Consider the following 21,795-nt stretch of genomic DNA (forward strand, 5'->3'; position numbering starts at 1 on the left):
CCAGTATATTGATATAATGCAAATAAAACTCAACCGATAATCCATCCACCCCCGGGGTTTTGTTCCGCACCATCTGTTTAATGGCACACGTGATTTCCTCAAGCGTAATACTCTGGCCCAATTGCTGCGCCTGTTCTTCCTCCAATTGTGGAAGCGCCAAGTCCCTCAGATATACCTCTATATTAGACTCATCCGTGGTAAGTGTACTCCTATAAAGCCGTTTATAGTACTTCCGGAACTCTTGCAGAATGCCCTTCTGGGTATAAACCATGTCCCCCTCCTCCATTTCCAACGCTAGAATCAGGGAGCCCCGTGGTATGGGATTCGCTAACCAGGCCAACAAAGTCCCTGATTTATCTCCCTCCGTTTGAGTCTTCTCAACATATTTCTTATGGGCAAAGCTGCGTAACCTCTCTACTTCTGCGCCCACCACCTCTCTGGCCTCCATTACTTTCCCTTGCAGTTCTGGGTGCTCTGGCCTCGCCCGTTCCGCCAATCTCAACTGTTCCTCTGCCTTTTCCACATCCTGCAACAATGTTTTACGTACTCCAGTATATTTAGTAATGCAGAGCCTTCGGGCTACCACTTTAAAAGCGTCCCACTCCACTGCTCTGGTAGAAGCGGTACCTGCATTCTCAGAGAAATAATACTCTATCACCTCTCCCACCTCCCTGCGGAACACGGGGTCCTCTAATGTCTCTGGGCGCAGTCGGCACGTCAGGATGTCCGCCCTTTCCTTCGTCCAGTTCAAAGTAATCAGCAACGGGTTGTGGTCGGACAGAGTTCTAGTAAGATACTCTGAATGAATCACGGAAGCTGCAACTTGTGGGGAACACAATATGGTATCCAATCGCACATGGAGCTCATGCAGCACTGAAAAGTAGGAGTAGTCCCTATCATGCGGGTGATGAGACCTCCAGACATCCTTCAAACACCATCTATCCTGCCATGCAAGCCTAACTTTGGACAGTCTGTGCACTGGTGACTTTCGCAAAGGCGGGTGCAATCTATCCAGGTTTGCATCCGCTATTGAGTTGAAATCTCCCCCCAACACTATGAGACCCGCCAGGAACTGCGCCAGCGTGCCGGACAGTCTGTCTAGAAATCATGCTTGTTCTACATTAGGTGCGCAAATACTACACAGGGTTACTTTCCTTCAATACAAGCGCCCTGCAACCGCCACAAATCTGCCCTCACTATCTATGGATTGTTGAAGCATCTGAAAAGGAACCCCGGCCCTAATCCAAATTAAAGCGCCCCTCGCAAAAGCTGAGTAACCTGTATTATAAACCTGCCCCCTCCATCTATGCTGCAGTGCCAGCCCTTCCGACTTAGTTAGGTGCGTATAATGGATGTGATTAATGCTTATAACATCATTTGTGTGTCTTCAGCATAGGAGGTGAGGGAAAATCTAAAGGACATGATCAAGGGTGCTAGTTCTGTCACATAAAGATTGAATAGAGTACAGCTGAGTGAAGATCCTTTTGGAACCCCGCAAGGAAGAGTGAAAGGTTCTGATTCGAAGATATCAAAGGCTTTAAACCATGTTAATCCTGCCACAAAACTCTTGGACAGTTACGATATTTGACTTGTGCTTGGGCCCCAAACATGACTTGAGGTCCTGTGAGTAGTGTGACCTCATGCAAGCTTTTTTTAAACAAATTTATTTGAATTTCACATTTCTTAATACATACATGTCCTATAGTTTGGCAATTGAGTATATAGTGTTGAAATAGCAATCTATTATACAAATGATAGATCTGGGTAATGAGTTGAAATATATTACCTTATATATAATAACTTCAGATGGTATAACAGTCCATGTGATGTAGGATTTGTGGACCGCTCATATAGATAAAACAGCCAAATATTGTAGGATGCGTAGTCATATGATGATCTATAACTCGTTACAATACAACGAAAACTACCCCCACCCCCTGGTTCACTGGATTCCTGATTGAATATGTCTGTATCAGCAGATTGTACTCGTGTTTATAAAATCAAAGATATATACAAAGCATTCACATTTAAATTATAAATTAGGAATTCCCTCGACATAAGAAAACAATAATATAGCATTATACAGGTTGAGTCGGGTGAGCTATTAGAGATACGGAAGGTGTGAGCAGAATGGGCATGACTGGAGATACCGGAGGAGACAAGGGATCAATAGCTTTTAATGCCTCAAACATCTAATCCCACTCCATCGACATAGGGATCCTGCGCATATCACTAAATTCTTCCTGCCTAATAATTGCGCTCTCTGCAGTTCCCCAACGTGTCAGTTCTGTGTTCCAGGAAAGTGGCGTAGGAGGAGAAGCAGATTTCCATCTCAGGGTGATGGTACGTTTCGCCAGTAACACTGCCATTTCTGCAAATCTATACTGGACCTTCTGCCCCTTTGGTCATCTATGCAGTCCCAATAGACAACTATCTGCTGTCGTCCAGACATCCGTTCCAGTAACCTCTTGTACTCTGTAACGGACTGTGCGCCAAAAAACTCGCAGTTGCAGGCACTCCCATAACATATGAAGCAGGTCTGCATCTGCCTACCGACACCTAGGACAGGAAAGTTGCACATTCGCGTACATACTGTTGAGGTGGTGCGGTGCAAGATATGTCCTATGTAAAATCATGTATTGTATATATTTGAATTTAGCATTGCAGGATATTTACTTGGGAAATTCCAACAAAGAGGCCCACTCTTTATCCGTCAGTTCCTTGTTATGTTCCATTGACCATTGGGCTCGGAGTGGGGTTAGCGGTGTTTTCAAGTGTGTCCTAATACGCCTGTATAACCAGCGGGTAAGATGGTGTCCTGTTCCCATCAGATACAAGGTTCGACCCCAGGAGGGGACCAGCAGAGTTTAATGTAATGAGATATTGTAGCGTGAAGGAGAAACAGTGTCGGGGGAACCCCCTGAGCGCAAGTAAAGTTATAATACTCAGCTAGAGTATCTTCTATAAATAACGTTCCAATCGTCGTCACACCTTCTTGTGCCCATGGGGCCATAACTTTGCTTGGGATTAACCAGGTTGCGGTAGGTATCCCAAGCAAGGGAATGTTAGGAGAGTATGGGGAGGTCTTTTAAGTGTACTGTAGTGCTTTCTTCCAGTACATTAATGCTGTCTTAAGCAGGGGAGGGGCAGTAGATGGAATCTTAGCATGCGGCAACAATCGTGAATGAAGTGCACCCTGGCTAAGGAGCTGTGTTGTATAACCTATTTCTTGTATATGTCGGCCTGCGAGCCTGTAAGCTAACCATTGTAATTGACTGGCCATACAATATGCCTGAAAGTCGGGTGCACCAAGACCTCCCTCTTCAGGACACAGTTGTAAGTTTAGCCAGGCTCACCCTTCTGTGTCCCCTACCCCAGATAAGTTCTGATAGAAGTGTTTCAAATGAACTAAAGATTCTGGCTGGAATCATGACCGGTATATTAGTGAAGAAATATAAGAGTCGAGGGAGCATCACCATTTTAGAGATGGCGATTCTACCCATCACAGACAATGAAGTCCAAAAAGAGACCTGTGCTCGAAGTGATCCTATTGTTTTCAATAAATTGCCATCTAGTAGGTCATGGGAAGTCCTATATATTTGTGTACCCAAGTATTTAAAAGTGTGTGGGGCAGTCGATAGGGTGAGGGCGCCAAATGTAACTAGATCTGGGGTGTCTTTATACCGCATATAGAAAGCATGCAACTTATTTGCATTGATTGCAAGGCCAGATACCTGTTCAAATTATTTAAATATAGATGGGATAGGTTTCAAATCTGTAGTAAGGTCTTTTAAGTAAAGTATATCATCCGCATACGTGGACGCCACGTGTGTTGTATTCCTAATTGGAATCCCCAGGTCAGTAGCTTCTTTGCGGAGTTTAATGAGTAGTGGCTCTAGCACCAGGACAAATTATAATGGTGACAGGGGACAACCCTGCTTATTGCCCCTTGCTATGGAGTAAACTGGGGAAATAGGAGAGCCAGTCCTGACCTGGGCTGTGGGGACAGTATATAAGACTTCAACCCAGCGTAAATAACCTCTTGGAATGTCAATTTTTTCATTGAGGCCTGCATGTAAGTCAAGTTGGGTGTATCGAATGCTTGTTGCATATCGAGGGAGATACAACCAGTTTTGCATGAGAGATCTGCAGCAGTTTCCATTATATAATGAAGGTGTTTAATAAGGGATGTATTGCGGCCATATGTGAATCCACATTGTTCGAAATGGATCCATTTTGGGAGGTAGGGGAGGAGACGTTTGGCTAGTATTTTACTAAGTATTTTATACTCGGTAGGTAAAAATGAAAGAGGGCGATAGCCTGACATGTCCGTGGGATCTCTGTTCAGTTTGGGGAGAGAGATAACTAGTGCTTGCATGGTTGTTAACGGGAGAGTACACTTTTCTAAGGCCGTCTTATATAGATTCTTGAGGAACGGGCTAGCTTCTCAACATACGCCGAATAAAATTTGGTCGGCAGGCCATCCAAACACAGGGACTTATTTTTGGGGAGGTCCTTGATGGCCTCTTTGATGTCAGTTTTAGTGATAGGAGCCTCTAATTCTGCTTGAGCGTTTGCTGTCAGTTGAGGGTATGTGAGGTCATTCAAAAAGGTGGTTATATATTCATGTGATGAAGCAGGTGGAGCACTATATAAGTTTTTATAGTATGTATAGAATGCAATATTAATCTCTGCTTGAGTAATAGCAGCAGTACCATCTGGGAGAGATATTTCTGATATTAGGATTGGGGGGGAGCATCGTGGAGAAGACGTGCCAGAAGGGTCCCTGATTTATCTGATTCTTTATGACAATGCTGAGTGTATGTACTGTAATCTATACAGCAAAGTTGTTCAAGTAGTTCTGCATGCTTGATCCTGGCTTCCTGTAACGGTGTTTGTTTAGTCGGATCTGCAATGGCTGCTGTTTCCAAGTTATTAAGGGAGTCTTCTACATTGGCAAGGTTCTTGTGTGTTTCCTGATGAGCTCCCACAATCGCTCCTATTGCCGTGCCCCTAATTACTGTTTAAAGGCATCCCACTCAACCAGGCGGAAAGATGCAGAGTTGTCATTTTCTGTAAAGTAATTAGTGATGGTTGTGCTTAGGGTATTGCGGAAGACCGCATCTTCAAGAGTTTGCGGCCAAAGCCGCCAGGTTGGGACTGGGGTGGGTATCCTCACCCATTCAATAAGTATTTCAAGCGGGTTGTGGTCAGACAATGTTTTCCCGAGATATGTGGATTCAGAATTCTGATGGATACATCTGCCTGTGGATTCCTCACCTAATGTATATCCCCTGCGCCAGCATTCAGCGGAAACCTTTTTCCTAGCTCTCCATGCCGACGAGGATGTGACAATGCTACGGCTCCGCTCGCAACTTCACATGACGTCACCGGAGCCATAGGAGAGGCTCGTTGGCGTGATGACGTCAGTTCCTTTTATTCCGTACCGTCGACGCGTAACGGTTTTCTGGGACTCTCCATATTGTGTTGAGTTACTTTGATGTTCCTTCAGCTTTAACTGTTGCTATTGCGATGGCGTCTTAGAGGAAGTCTGGGTTTAAGCCCTGTAGGGAGTGTGGGGGTCACAAGTCTATCACTGACCCCATGAATATTGTTTATGGTGTTTGTCGTCGGACCACGACGTGGAAGACTGTTCTAGCTGTCAAAAAATTGACCCTAAGGTTTTAAAAGAACGAGAGCCCAAGCTTTTAATGGCAAAAGCAAAGAAGGAAGGGAGAGGACGTGAAAAGATTGAAGTCGTCGACTTTGCATGCGTTGAAGTCGAGGAAACACAAGAAGAAGAGGAGACATGGTTCTCGGCGCCGTTTGTTGAAGGGTAAGGCTTTGAGGTCACCTTCACCGGCTCCTCAACGTCGTAAGAAGGATCTGGTGTCTTCTACGCCATCTCCTCCGGTGACTCCGGAAAGATCTCCTTCTCCAAAAGACATCCCGGCGCAGTCTCCGGCACTGAGGGGTTCGCCGGATTCGGAGGACTCACCTGTTCAGGATGATCCTTCTCCTGTACAAGATGTTGAACCTGTGGCTCCGCCAGTGGATCCCGCCGTTCCAACGTCGGCTGTTCCAACGTCGGATGCTCCTCGAGTGGATGCTGACTCTACTCCATATCCACAGTTTCCAACTCCAGGTTCAGATCCAACGCATTTTTTAAATGCAATGTATGGAGTATTAGCCAAGGCTGCCTTCCCCTCCGGAGTACCTTTGGGTTCCGGCAGTCCGCTAGCCTTCAATTTGGACTTGCCTCCGCATTATGCCCAGGCACCCTTTGTGCCTTTCATACCGACGGCAACGTCATGGCAGTTTCCGGCTCTGAGATTTTCGACGCCGTATATGGAGTCCCCGGCGCCGTCTGGTGGGTCTTCCTCTCGACCTCGTACGGCAACAATTCCACCTTCGGATCCTCCTTCGACGCCGGCTCCGGGGCTTTCGGGCCGCCGACACCGCAGCCAAAGTTTTGCTCAAGGAGAGAGGCACTGAGACTGTTGGAGGAAGAACAGTATCAGAGAGAGGAGGTTGAAGAGGGTGAGATAGAGGAATCAGTAGATTAATTCAAAGGAATTCAGGGGGCAGGTGGACTGGACACCTCCCCTGAGTGGGAACTTTCTTCGTCAAGGGCTTCTCCACCTAAAGAGGTAGCTCCATATCATACTTTCATCAGAAAGGCTGCAGCATTTTTAGACTTTAAACTGCCTACTGCTTAGTATAAGCCAAATTTACTCACTGAAGTTTTGCATTCGCCTTCTTCTATAGTTGATCCCTTGTTGCCTTTTAATGAAGCCTAAACTGAGCCTATCTTGGAAGTGTGGCGTAAACCACTCTCTTCTCCTTCTGTATCTAAATTCGTGGCAAGAAGATATAGATCTGCTCCAGGAGACACTCCCTTTCTTTCTTCACATCCATCTCCAGAAAGTTTGGTGGTGCAGGCATCCTGCTCTAAACAATCATCAGGATCATTTCCCCGGGCTCCTGCCGACAGGGACTCTAGGAAGTTGGACAATCGGCTAAAAAGGCATTTTCTTCATCTAGCATGGCACTAAAATCAACCAATGCTACCTGTTTGTCGGGTCGTTATATTCATGCTTTGATGGATTCAGCGAAGTAATTGGTGCCCAAGTTGCCTGATGAAGAGCGGTGAAATTTTATGGAGGTTCTGTCCAATGCTCAGGCTGCTGCTCGACAGGTTATATAATCTGGCCTGGATACTGCTGATTCCGTACACCCTTCTTGATTTTCCCTTTGATGGTTCAAAACTTTTCGGCGAGAAGGCTGATTCTGCGTTTCAAAGGTTCAAAGATAGCAAAGCCACAGCGAAATCCTTAGGATTGCAAAACCAGTCAAGTGGTTTTCTTTATAAGAAGTATCATGGTTTTGGAAGGTCCTTCTTTCGCAGCTTGCCAGTGTGGGTCGGCCTGCAATCTCTCCTCCTCCTCTTCTACCTCCCCTGCTCCCCCTGGTAATGCAGGAAAGCATCCCTAGATCCATGGGTAGATCACCTAGTCTGATAAAACTGTATTCAAATTGGTGAGGTAGTTATTTTGTTCATAATTAGGGGAATATACACTACTGATGATTATCGGGATACCAACCAATCTGCCCTGTAGCAGCACATATCGCCCCTCTGTGTCTATTCGCTGTTCCACAAGAACAAAACATACCCCATGTCTAATCCATATCAATGACCCTCTTGCAAAGGCAGAGAAGGATGTGTTAAAAAGTTGGCCTTTCCATTTTGTGCGCATTTTGGTCCCTTCTGAATTAGTTAAATGTATTTTTGGATAAAAGCTATTTTAATTTTTCGCCTATTCAGTTGGGCATAAATTCTATGACGTTTATGGACAGACCCTATACCCCGGACGTTCCATGTTAGAATTTTGTATTTACCCAAAAGAGCTATTCCATATTAGACAGGTAGTAGGTAATGCCCTAGGGAAGCACAGAGAATACATTGCATTGGATAAACTAGGTCAAGCGAGGAACCAGTAAACCGTCCAAAAACTACAAAACCCAATACTAGGGCGAAGGATTGAACTATGTTGGTCCAAACACATTCTATAAACAACTAATTCGAAAAGCTTACACAAAGCTGCAACTGCAGAGGGGGTGGGTACCACACCGAGCATGACGTTACATCTGCAATTAGAGCCACTATCGTGATGGAACCCTATAATATGTTGAAAAATGAGCAGAAATCTGGGGAGAAAAACAAAACATATAAGACACAAAATGTGAATGCAAAAGTAAAGTCTTACTTCCCTTCACCACAGTAGGTTAAGTACACAAGAATTATTATCCCTTGGGTAGTGGTTGGTAGTATTAAAAAAATAAGTCTTTTACGATCTGCGGGGTGATCGAGGGGAACAAGATATGATTATCTCTGAGTCAGAATGTTCCACATTGTCATCAGAGTGTTCCAGAGACGTGAGCTGTGTATGGTCACGCATAGAGACAACTGCCACCATTGACGACCCCTGTTCCAGTAGAGATTGTTCCGGTAATGGTTTTTTTGGTGGATAAAGTTCTTGTTGTTCTATTGTGACGGGACCTAGGCCCTTTCGGCTGTGTTTGAACTCGTATACGTTGATCCTGATTATTCAGGGATTGAGAGGGAAGGGTGGACTCAAACCATTCATTTGCTGCTTCAGGGCATTAAAAAAAGTGGGATTTTTGATTGTGGATAATTTTCAAACGTGCTGCGAATAACAGCATATTTCAGGTTGAGGGCCTGGAGTTGTCGTTTTAATGGTTGATAGGATGCCCTTAGTCGTTGCACTTGCACGGTGTAATCCGGATAGAGAGAGAGATCCGAGTGTTTTCGTAGTGTATAGGAGCATTTTCTCGAGCCTTTTGAAGTAAACAATCCCAGTCTCTAAAGTTGAGGTTACGGGCTATAAGTGGCCTGGGCGGCAGATCCGCTGTTGGTCTGCCCGTCGGGATCCGGTGTGCTCACTCCACACAGAAGAAGATAGGAAGACCTTCTGGGGCTATATGCTCTTTTAACTAAGTTTCCACAAACTGGGTAGCATTGGTCACTTCTGAGCATTCTGGCATTCCAATAATGCGAATATTATTGCACCTGGCCCTACCTTCTGCATCGTCAACCTTATCAAGGAGGGTAGTCAATTGTTTTTGCATCTGCGACAGTTGGCTAGAATGTTCCTTATGCTGTGGTACAATTTCTTGTAGTGTCTGGGCATGGTCATTGACCATGTCAGAGAGTTTATTATGGTCTGCCCATAAGAGGGTGAAGCCAGTGGTGAGGGACCAAACTGTTGTTCTGATCTCCTGGAGAATTTGATCCAGCTTGTCAGGAGGAGGTGTCAGGACCGTCGGTGGGACACAACTTATCGAGAACATTTGGGACCCTTAGTCTGAGTCCTCCTGATTTGGGAGTTCCGACGAGGGCATGTCCGATGGTTTCCCCTTCGTGAGCCCCATTGCGATATTCGTGATGTGGCTATGTAAGTAGAAGCTGGTAGGGATGTCAGCACAGGGCGCGGCGGCTGAGCTGGCGAAAGTGACGGCAATGTTCACTAGAGCGTTTTTGCGGCTGTAGGAGGGTGGTAATAGCTGAGCTAATCGTACTTACTGGTTGACTCTCTTAGGGTCCTACAAAACAGTTCAGTGGACTATTAGATAAGACGTCTACGCCCACCAGCCACTTTGAGAATCACTACAGAGTGAGAAGGAGTGATACACTTTCGCTGTACCAGGAGTGACCGTCTAACCTCAGTTTCCGTTGCGAAGCCGGCGGTGGGCACCAGACAGATATCTGGGTCACAGTGATGCGGGCAAGAAGAAGAACCCCCTGCCACACAGACAGAAGCCAGGAAAGGCACTCAGAAGTCCCACAACGCCAGGAGGGGATACAGCATTGTAACAAGCGGTATAGTCCCCAGCCAGCAGCAGCCTTCCATGGAGAGACTTTAGGGGGTGTGCACCATACAGAACTTACGGCAATTTCAGACACCCTATTGCGCACAACCAGCTGACATCCCAAATGCCAACCCTGGAGCTCAGGCAATAGGAACAATCCAGTAATCCGTCCGGGTGGGGCCTGGGGTCAGCTGGTTTTGCAACAGCATTAGGGGGGGACAGAGATCAGGTGTACACCGGTCTTCCATCCAACAATCTACGCATATTCCACCTCACCTCAATTACAGGAGACAGTCATGGCCCCTCCCCCCCTCCCCCCCGTCACCCCCCGGCCCGCTGCATTCAGGATCGGCACGTCTTCAGTGGGAAGTAAAGGGGGATGGGAGGGAGAGTGTAGAGAGGCTGCACCAGCCAACACCCAGGACAAGGGCGTCCCACCGCACCAGCTCACAGATCTCGTCAACCGGAGGGAGGCAGGAATCCCACCACAATCTCAGGCCTCAGTGACTCATTACGCCCAGCACGTAATGGGGGCGGTCACTGTAATGAAGTCGCCGGACCCAGGCAGGGTGGGTAGGTGAGTGGATGTCACAGGCGGGAACCATAAGCCTGGGCAGGCAATTGGAGAAGCCGCGCAGGCAGTGAGGAAGTGCGTAGCGCCCAGTCTATGATCAGAGTACAGCGCTTGGAACCCCCCCGGGGCAGGGAATCCCTCCTACCCAGTAGGGCCAAGTCGGGCGTCTTGCCAGACGGGTCTGAGGTCAGCAGCGGTCTTTACAGCCACCGCACAAGGTAGTAGTCCAGCGTAGTCGGATGATTCCCTTCGGGAGGCCTCGCCCTCTGTCTCGGCAAGTCAGCGCAGTGTGATATCAGGCACCCTCAGCTCTGTCCAGTACTCATTGGGCTCCGCACGGCTATTTCAGCTGTCAGGCGACCTCTGTGTTCTCAGTGATAGGTAGGGGGAGGATTGGGGCAAGATTACCCCAGGTTCCACGAGTAATGGCAGGATTATGTGGGTCCCAGTTGGAAGCTCTGTTGTTATGAGGCGGCCGCCATGCTTGGCAGCTAGCCACGCCCGCGACCTCATGCAAGCTTAGGGCATAATGGAGAGGAAGGTGAAGCCCTTCATATCCCAGACCTGAAAAAAATGTTGGGGCCATCGTCATTCCAGATCCTGGTCTTTTGCCGGCTCCCACTATTTTGCCTTTGATCAGCAAGTTTCTCAGCCGGGAATCAGCATAATAAGCTTCACAAGTTTCTCCAGGTCCAAAATTAGGTATTCCAGTTGGTGGATACGTTCCCCGGCTCGGGCCTTGTCATCTTCCTTAGAACAAGTCCTAGTGGAGATGCAGCTGGTGACAAATTAGTTCCAGGTACAGCAAGTGCCAAATTCTGCTCAGATACAGGCTCCAGTCGCGGTGCCCCAAACTCACTTCCCAGATTTTTCCATGGGGCTGACTGCACAAAAATAGCTGTTTTCACACAACTTGAGCTGGTCAACTTTTGCACCACTCCCGCAGTCTCTGGTGTGTCTGCGCAGTGATGTAATGAAACTTAAGGGGGCAAACTGCAGGGAGCCCCCCCCCCCCCCCCCACGAAGTGCAGGGAGGTCCCCCCAAACGCTCCGGATCCAGTCAGGAGCTGTCCGGCCAGGGGCCCATGCACAATGATGGAGCGGATCTCCTGGAGCTCGGGCCCCCCTCGCTGTGGGGGCTATTTTTACACCAGTGTGTCTACAGGCCCCAAGAGGCTCTCTGCATTCTCCAACCGGACTTCTAGTGCCAACTCCATCCCATGCTGACCCTGCTTAACCTCATCCTCATGCTGGTCTGGCACTGGGTAAACCTCTTCCTTTGCCATAAGCCCTGCCAGTTGCTCCACTAATGGTAATAGCTTAGTTCCTGATACCACCAGTGACTACTTTTGAACCTATTGAGGTTGCATATGTTCTGAAGAATTAGACCATCTTGGTCAGAACTAGACACAGGCTCAGTAGTTGATGGTGGAGTCCCCTTACATGCCTTGCCTTTGGTTGAATACTATAGCAGGCTCAATTGGCATTGACTCATATTAATTCAGATGCCAAATATTGTTTATCATGACAATGACAGATGACATGACAGCAGCATGGTGAACCATCTTCTCCTTTACAGGCATGCACAATGGAGACTGCTTGGCACTTCTAAAGGAGAGGCCTATCTTTTTATATGAGGGGTTCTCCACCCCAACTGTGGAACCCCGCAGATGTAAACTTACTATTAACTCATAGTTTGTGAACACCAAAAATAGTAAACTTACACAAAAGTATAAGTGTACCTTCATGAATCAGACTCCCTATGTGTGAACATTTTGCAGAAGTTTGCGTGATGCACAGAATTCAGTCATTTAGTTTCTCCTTTCCAGGCTGGATACTGTGGATTCGGTGGCTAATTCTATGGGCTCTTCTGTTGCCATCCACTGCCATGCCTGTATGCATTTTACTAGCTTGTTCAGGCCAAACTTATAGACATGTATGTCTTTTTGTGCTTGCCTCTTTGGTGAGAAGGCGTACTGAGTGCTACAACGATTCAAACAGGCTCATGCTCTGGTTCAGTCCCTCGGACTGACTGACTTCCCCTGCTCACCAGTTTCCTCAGCAGTACCAATATTCCGAAGCTAGTCCTGTTTCTTGCTCTTTTGCTTGCACCATCACTCACAGCTGCAGAGTTTCAAATGCATCTACTGAGGGTGTTGTGTTGTGTCTCCAGAGGCTGTCAAGGGCAGCAGAATCTGTCCTTTTCCTCCTTCTTCCCAACCCCTCCTGCAAAAATGCTTTAAGCCAGCATGTGCGGACTGTAAGGGTAGAGTTGGCAGTAGAGTCCTATAGATTGTCTGACAGGATTATGCTCTTCCCATTCAGGACTTGCCTCATCAATTTTCTCTGTTGCACTGTCGCCTCAAATTACATACTCACATTCTGCAGCAGCAGTTTCTCATTCTGCTAAGCAAAATGGACATGGAATTGGTTGTGGAAAACAAATTCAGGCACAGTGTTACTCCTGTTACTTTCTTATTCCGAAGAAAGACTGTGGTCTCAACAGCATTCTAAATATTTGTGTTCTGAATACCTTTCTTCAGAAGAAGTTCAAAATGCTTTCCCTTACACCAGTTTCCTCTGGAGCTGGAAGGCTGGATGGTGTCTTTTGACTTGGAGGTGTACTGATCCTGCAGACTCATAGGAGATACCTGTTTTTTTGGTGGGCTCCTCCTATGATGAATTTATGGTTCTACCATTTGAGCTAATATCGTCTCCTCGAGTTTTCACAAAAGTGATGGTTAGTGGCAAAACCTTTGTAGCTTGGGAATTGCACTATTGCGTGCTTTATTGGTGTCTTCACTCCCAGTGGAGCCAGCACTTGGGAGTCCTGATGTACAGCGTTCATATTTCCAGAGAAGCAGCTTGAGATCTACAGTGGTGGCTGGAGGTAGGCAACATACACAAGCAGGAATCCCTGATTTCTTCCACCATCAGTGGCCACAGTGGTGACCAATGACTCCTCCCTTGGTTGGAGAGATCATCTCAATGCATTGGTGGTCTCCTGCGGAGCAGAAATGTCATATCGGCCTTTCTGATGGATACATCTGCCAGTGGAGTCTTCACCTTGTGAATATCCCCTGCGTCATTAACATTCGGAAATTCTTTCGTAGCTCCTCACGCCGACATGGACGTCGTCACAGAAGCACAGCATCACGCGCGGCTCCGCTGACGTCACTGAATCCATAATAGGAACTCGTCGGCGTGATGAAATCAGTTCCCTTTTTTCCGCGTCGTCAACGCCAACGGTTTTTCTTGGGATCCTCAGTAGCTCGTTTGGTTACTTTGTTACTGATACTTGTTTCGTGTTAAATCTTGTTTCCTGACAATATGTCATCGAGGAAATCTGGGTTCAAGCCCTGAGGAGAATGCGGAAAGTTAATGTTGATAACAGATCTGCACGAGGACTGCGTTTGGTGCCTGTCATCTGACCACGTCCAAGGATGCTCCAGCTGTAATAAGATGAACCCAAAGGCGCTCCGAGAGAAAGAGGCGAAGCTGCTCGTAGCGAAATTGAAGGAGAAGAGAGGTAGGAGGCGTTCGAGGTCCCGCTCGAAGTCGAGATCGGCTTTGTGGTCGTCTACGGGTCATGCTTCTCGATCTAAGAAGAAGCACAAGAATAAGAAGCATAGGTCGCGGCATCACTCTGGAAGAGAGTCAGATCCGTAGTCGAAATCTCCAAATCATCGACATCGGAAAGATTATGTCCCTCCTTGGCCAGTTGCATCAAATCCGGAGTCGCAAGGTGAGCCTTCTCTTGTGGCTTCTCCGGAGCATTCCCCGGCTCCGGCTTCGAATCCTTCCCCGGCGCCAACGCACTCTCCATCTCGGGAGGAGGAGGAGGCTCAACCGCCTGAAGGGTCTTCGACTCTGATGGATCCTCCCTCGGGTCCGTTTGGCCCGACTCCGATTGTACCACAACAGGAGCAGTGTCTGGGACAATACCCACCCATCCAGGCCCAGGTCAATACCCGATACATTATTTAAATGCGATATACAGGGTCTTTTCGAGAGCCATGTACCCCTATGAAGCACCATCTGGTCCCATGGGTCCAATGACCTATAATCTGGTTGTTCCGCAGACTTATGCACAGGCACTTTTCATGCCTTTTCTGCCAGCGACGCCGTCCTTGCATTTCCCGGCTCCGAGGTCTTCGCCGCCGATACCATCTTCACCGGCTCCGATTCCGACTCGACCTCGTACTTTCCAGGCTGCACCTCCGGATCCGAGCACGACGCCAACGCCAGCTCTATGGGAGTCAGTTGTGGCTCCATTGACGCCAATCCTGAGGATGAGGGCTAGGCGGGAGGCTCAAAGGCTACTGAAGGAGCAAAGGTATCGAGGAGATGGAGGAGGGCGAACTGCAGGAGTCTGAGGACTTGTTTGAAGAGCTTAAAGAGGCAAGTGGCCTGGAGTTATCTCCGGAGTGGGAACTTGCTTTGACTCCTGATGTCCCATCATAGGATGTCACACCGTACCACACAGTCATTAAAAAGGCGGCTGAGCTCTTGGATTTAAGTTTGCCTACTGCAGAGTTTAAATCTAATATATTAACGTAGGTGCTTCATTCTCCCTCTTCAGTTGTGGAACCAATGCTGCCATTTAATGAAGCTTTTACAGAGCCGGTAATGGAGGTGTGGCGTAAGCCCTTTTCGTCTCCTGCGGTATCAAAGGCTGTTACCAGAAGGTATAGGGTTGCTCCTGGAGATCTGGACTTTTTGTCATCTCATCCATCTCCTGAGAGTCTGGTAGTTCAGGCAGCTCCAAGAAGTCTACCGGAGCCTTCCCTGAAGTACCAAGTGATAGGGAGTCAAAGAGATTGAACCAATCAGCAAAAAAGATTTTCTCATTGGCCATTATGGCCTTAAAATCTACGAATGCGACATGCCTTCTGGGGCGTTATATTCACACACTTATAGACTCCGCGAAGCAGTTGGTACTAAAGATACCTGAAGAGGGCCGGCAAAACTTCAGTGAGGTTCTAGCGGATATGCAGGCTGCCGCTTGCCAGGTAATTCAGAATGGTTTGGATATGGCTGACTCCTTGAAAAGGGTCATGGGATCATCTGTTGCCACTAGGAGGGCTGCTTGGCTGAAGACTTCTGAGTTTTCTCCTGATGTGCAGATGACTTTGATAGATCTCCCTTTAGATGGTTCGGTAAGAAGGCAGACGAGGCCTTGGAAAGGTTCAAGGAGAGTAAGGCGACGGCTAGGTCTCTAGGTCTGCAAACCAGAGGTTCTTCGAATAAGAGGTTCAGAGGATTTGGAAGGTCTTCCTTTCGCTCATACAAACAGCCGCAGCAGCAGCAGAGTTCCCTGTACAAAGCCTACTGGTGCAGAAACAGGGGTCGTGCTCAAGGTCGTCAAGTCTCCTCCTCCTCCTCCTCCTCCTCCTCTTCCTCCTCCTCTTCCTCTTTTTCTTCCCACCCCCTCCTGCCACAGCAAAGCAGCCCTAGATCCACCATTCTGGATCATGTTGGTCCTGTGAGGGGTCCGCTTACTCATTTTCTTCAAGGTTGGGAATCGGTCACATCAGACCTCTGGGTTCTCAATCTTGCAGAAAATGGGTATGCTCTTCCCTTCCGGGAATTTCCCCCAAACTACCCTCCTTGTCAAGGATTTTGCACGGAGGACCACCTACTTCTCTTGATGTTACTCCCGGTATTTCTTGATACCCAAGAAGGATGGCAGGCTTCGTCCAATCCTGGACCTCAGGATCTTGAACCTCTTTTTGAAACAAGAGAATTTCAAAATGCTCACCCTTGTTCAGGTTCTTCAAGCGCTGCAGCAAGAGGACTGGATGGTGTCGATCGACTTACAGGATGCGTATTTCCACAATCCAATCCTGAAGTTGCACAGGAAGTATCTCCGTTTTACGGTAGGATCGCAACATTACCAGTTTGCGGTTCTTCTGTTTGGTCTTACTACTGCACATCGAGTCTCCACCAAGGTGATGGTGGTGGTGGCAGCCCATCTCAGAAGGTCGGGGATATCAGTATTCCCTTATCTGGACGACTGGCTGATCAAAGCAGAGTCGCCAGAGAAGGTGCTCCATCATCTGAGAATTACAACTCAGTTGTTGTACAGGTTGGGTTCTCGATAAACGTTCCCAAATCTCACCTTGTGCCCTCTCAGCGCAACCTGTTCATAAGTGTGGTACTGGATACCACCGTGTGTCGGGCATTCCCTCCTCCACAAAGGATTCTCGACATACAGGAAATGATTCCTTTATTTTTCAATGGAGCGGTTGTTCCAGTCCTGAAGGTCCTTCGTCTGCTCGCTCTGATGACTTCCTGTATTCTGTTGGTCAACCATGCACGCTGGCACATGAGGGCACTCCAGTGGTGTCTCCGCAGGCAGTGGTATCAGCACAATGGAGATCTCAGGGAGTCAATCAGGATCTCCAGAGAAGCTGCAGCGGATCTGTCTTGGTGGAGCGTGGAGGGCAATCTGTCTCAAGGAAAGCCCATCCATCTTCCTCCATCGGTGGCCACAGTGATAACGGATGCATCCACTCTAGGGTGGGGTGCTCATCTGGGGGACCTGGAGATCAAGGGTCTTTGGTCTCCAGAGAAAAGGTTGCTACACATCAACCTTCTAGAATTGCGGGCGATACGTTTGTCACTCAAGGCCTTCCTCCCTTCCCTTCCCTTCCCTTCCCGGTCAGTCGGTGCAAGTCCTGACGGACAACACTACCGCGATGTGGTATGTCAACAAGCAGGGAGGAGTGGGGTCGCATTGCCTTTGCGGAGAGGCTCTCCTGGGTTCAGGACCATCAGATTTGTCTAATGGCAAATCATCTGGCTGGAGTTCTGAACGTATATGCAGACAGTCTCAGTCGGCAGTTCTCAGCCGATCACGAGTGGAGGCTTCATCCGGAGGTGGTTCGTCACGTCTTCCGGACGTGGGGAGCTCCTCGGGTGGACCTGTTTGCCACTCACGAGAACGCTCACTGCCCGTCATTCTGCAGTCTGCAGTCTCCAGTTTCCGATGCAGGGAGCTTTGGGGGATGCGATTCAGTTGAGTTGGGACTCTAAACTCCTTCACGCGTTTCCTCCCATACCCTTGATTCCTCGGGTTCTGAGGAAGATTCACCAAGACCGGGAGCAAGTCATATTAATCGCCCCGGAATGGCCAAGAAGGGTGTGGTATACAGATCTTCTCCACCTCTCCTCGTGCCCTCCGCTCCGGCTCCCTCTCAGGGCAGACCTCCTCTCGCAGGGGCAGTTCTACACCCCCACCTACAGAGCTTACACCTTCATGCCTGGAGATTGAACGGGGCAACTTGAATTCTTTTTCTCTCCCATCTGACGTGGTGGATGTTATCAGCCAGGCGGCACTCCACAAAGTCTATCTATTCTTATAGGTGGTCCAAGTTTGTCTCATGATGTGGAGAGAAGTCCATTGACCCCTTGAAGGCTCGCTTGTCTGACTTTCTTCAGTTTGCACTCTATTTGGCTCAGCAAGGGTTTGCTGTAGCGACAGTGAAAGGCTATCTTTCGGCTTTGTCGGCATTTCTTTGCCTGCCAGACCAGCCGTCCTTATTCAAGTCACCTATTGCTTTAAGGTTCTTAAAGGGTCTTACAAATACATTTCCTCCCACTCCTTTTTTTGTGCCTCAATGGGACTTGAATCTTGTCCTTACTTTCTTAATGGGTTCACCCTTCGAGCCCTTGCACAGGTGTCCCTTGAGGTTTTTATCATTTAAAACGGTCTTTCTGATTGCGATTACCTCGGCAAGGAGGGTAAGTGAGCTTCAAGCTCCAAGTTCAAACCCCCGTTCTTGACTATTCATGCTGAAAGAATGGTACTCAGGACCAGGGCTGCTTTTCTGCCTAAGGTGGTAACTCCCTTCCATCTGGGGCAGTCCATTACGCTCCCTACCTTTTATCCTCCCCCTCACTCTTCCAAGGAGGAGGAGAGACCTCACTTCCTGGACCCTAAGAGGGCGGTGAGGTTCTACCTTGACAGAACCAGGGAGTTCCGAATTGATGACCAACTGTTCGTGGGTTTCGATGGCTGCAGGAAAGGCAGAGCAGTGCACAAGCGCACGCTGTCTAGATGGATTGTCTTATGCATCAAGATATGCTACTCCCTGGCCAGTAAGGATCCTCCGGAAGGTTTGAGAGCTCATTCTACTAGGGCAAAGTCATCTACATCTGCCTTGTCTAGGAATGTTCATGTGGAGGACATTTGCAGGGCGGCAACTTGGGCCTCCCTCCACACTTTTGCAAAGCATTATTGTTTAAATGCAGAGGTGAGGAGGGACGGACACTTTGCTCGTTCCATCCTTCAGGACTTCTTGGTATAGAAGGGTGGACACCCTCCTCCTGGAGTGGAACTGCTGTGGGAATCTATTCACAAGGTGAGGAATCCACTGGCAGATGTATCCATCAGAAGAACAAGTTACTTACCTTCTGTAACGCTTTTTCTGGTGGATACAGTATCTGCCTGTGGATTCCTCACTGACACACCCGCCTCCCCGTTGTCCACCCTTGTATACCTATAATAGTTGCTATTGCTTTTGTGCATGATTGTTTTTAAGGCAATGTCTTGTTTCTTTTTGTTTCTCTAATGCATTGTCTTCACACTGTGTGTGTTACCTTGATTACTGTGTACACTGTGTATATATACTGTTGCCGGCCCGTCCGTGTGCCTCGAGGGCACGGAAAAAAAGGCAGAACTGATGTCATCACGCCGACGGGGTCCTATTATGGATTCAGTGACGTCAGTGGAGCCGTGCGCGATGGCGTGCTTCTGTGACGTCCTCCACGTCTGCGTGAGGAGCTACGAAAGAATTTCCGAATGTTGCTGACAAAGGGGATATTCACAAGGTGAGGAATCCACAGGCAGATACTGTATCCACCATAAAAAGCGTTACCGAAGGTAAGTAACTTGTTCGTTTGCGCTTTGGGCAATCTCCTGGTACTCAACATTCTTGTCTCCCATCCACTTCATTCAGTTCAGTTCCTGATGGACAATATGGCTGATGAGTTGCGCCAACAAGTAGTGTGGCATGTGATTGCACCCTCTATAACTGGAACCATTGAAGCTGTGCTTTGTGCTCATCATCTAGCCGATCATGTGTGGCACATTCACCCAGAGGTAGTACAGTTCTTCTTCCCCCTTCTTGTGAAGGCACCCTGTGGACCGCTTTGACATTCATGAGAACACACAATGTCTCGCTTCTGCACTCTACAGTTGCTGCTGCATTTAACCCTTGGTGACCATTTCAGTATGAGGTGGGATTTCCATCTCCTCTACCATGTTTCCCACATCTCACTGATTCCTTGGGTTCTGAGTAAGCCGCATCGGGCCACGTGCAGATGATAGTGGTTGTGATACCTTAGCTGTGGGGGGGATCCGATACCTGGATCTGCTATTTCCCTACTTCCAATTAGGGTGGACTTCCTCTCCTCTCATTGAGCAGGGCAGGTTCAGCATCCAAATTTACAGAGTACACCCCCTCTCAATGCATGGATATTGAGCGGGCAATCTGAGATCCTTTGATCTTCCTACTGATCTGGTGGCTGTGATTTTGTCAGGCCAAATCAATTTATTGTAGACGTTTGCCTTGTTTTGCACTTTCCTTGGCCCAGCAAAGATTTGTATTGTCTGAAGCAGTTGATCCACTTGTTCCCGCTTCTCTCTTTGTAATGTCTCAGTATGATTTTAACCTGGCGCTCACATTGTTAATGGGTTCTCCTTTTGGGCCTTTGCACAGTTTGCCGCTGCTTACCTTAAAGACTCTGTTCTTTGTTGCCATTGCCTCAGCCTTGTACATTTGTGATCTGCAGCCTTTGGCTGTTTATTCTTTTACCACATTTGTTTAGGACAAACTGATCCATAGAACCAAAGCTTCTTTCCCACAAAGGTGGTCACACCATTTCACGTGGGTCAGTGTCTTACACTGTTGACATGCTAACTACCTCCTCAACCCACCTAAGGGGAGGACAGACTGCACTTTCTAGCCCCTTGCAGAGCCCTCCGTTTTTACATTGAAAGGACCCTAAAGTACCAGATTGAAGATCAGCTTTTGTTTTGCTATGTTGGTTCCAAAAGAACTGCTATACCTTTGCTAGAAAAGAGTTTCTCCAGGCTATCGGGCCTATTCCACCAGACCCACTCTTCTTTGTCATTGTCCAGGGGTGTTCCTGTTCTGGATAGCTGCTGGGTTTGCATTGTGAGCTGCCATCCATAACTTTACCACACATTTGGTTATTGATTCAAAGGGGAGGAACCTGCAGATAGAAATATTCCACAAAAGGGAAAGTCACTTAGCTTTGGTAATGATATTTGTGGTGGATGGGTTGTTATGCAACTTTTAATAAGCTCTAAAGTTATTGTTAGTACTCTACAATTCATGTCAAATTTTCTCAAGCGCATCTCGGATTAGGAGGGTGTGGAAAAGAAACAGGAAACTGAGGTCAGTGCACCAGGGTAGGGTACCTTATACAACTCTGATATCATATGCAGGAAGGTTCCCAATGCCAAGGCACCATCTATCACTGCAGGAGATCTATTTAATCTTTATGGGTTCACTCTGCGCCTGGAGGAGATTCAAGAGGAGAGGAGCCTGCAGGTTGGTAAGAATGCCTACCAGAAGGTTTGCTACTAAAAGTAGAAGACTATTTCTCGGTGCCATCCATTACAAGCATGTCCTTTACATAGGACTGATTAAGGGAAGAATAAGCGATACAGGATTCACTAAAGAGCAAACATTCCATATTCTAACACCAAAATCTATTTTAAAGAGCTCCAAAAGATATAACTATACACATTGTTACTTATAATAAAATATGTCACTATTTTCTATTGTTTGCTTATATAACCTACTAATTAAATTCCAGTATTGTGTTTTTTACCTTGGCCCATGTTTAATATGCCTTTCATATTTTATTTGTAAATCGCAGGCCTCCATTTGAGAGATTATGAAGACATTATACCTGCAGTTGAAATATATTCCCTGTTAGGGCTCTGCTCCTGTGCAAACCGAGCATTTGGAACATGTTCTAAAGCATTTATTAAGCTTGAATCTCTGGAGACACTAAGCCTTGAACAGAGGCAGCATTACGAAGACCTTGCTCTCGAGATCTTCACCAAACATAGTCCTAAAGATACCCGGCCGCCAGAACTGGACAGCCTTCCTGAAGGGTGAGACTTTTTTCTAATGCTGTTGATCTTTATGTTACAGAAATAAACGTATTATAGTCTGTGCAAACTGAACACGTGTATGTATATAATAGTTCTACTTATGTGCCTCCATTTTGAAAAATAAACAGTATTTAATTTTACTTACCTCTTGGTAATACAACACAATAATCACAGA

The 21,795-nt window shown here is 47.5% G+C and overlaps 1 protein-coding gene across 1 annotated transcript in view; it reads left to right on the forward strand.

Moving 5' to 3' along the window:
• Positions 1-21,795, forward strand: part of WDR35 (WD repeat domain 35) — a 531,383-nt gene that overhangs the window by 496,365 nt on the left and 13,223 nt on the right. The window contains exon 27 of the mRNA XM_086926288.1: positions 21,380-21,620. Coding sequence (XP_086782414.1) covers positions 21,380-21,620 — 241 coding nt within the window. The remainder of the gene's footprint in view (positions 1-21,379; positions 21,621-21,795) is intronic.

This window comes from Lissotriton vulgaris, chromosome 6 (assembly GCF_964263255.1).
Source record: "Lissotriton vulgaris chromosome 6, aLisVul1.2, whole genome shotgun sequence".
Taxonomy (NCBI): domain Eukaryota; kingdom Metazoa; phylum Chordata; class Amphibia; order Caudata; family Salamandridae; genus Lissotriton; species Lissotriton vulgaris.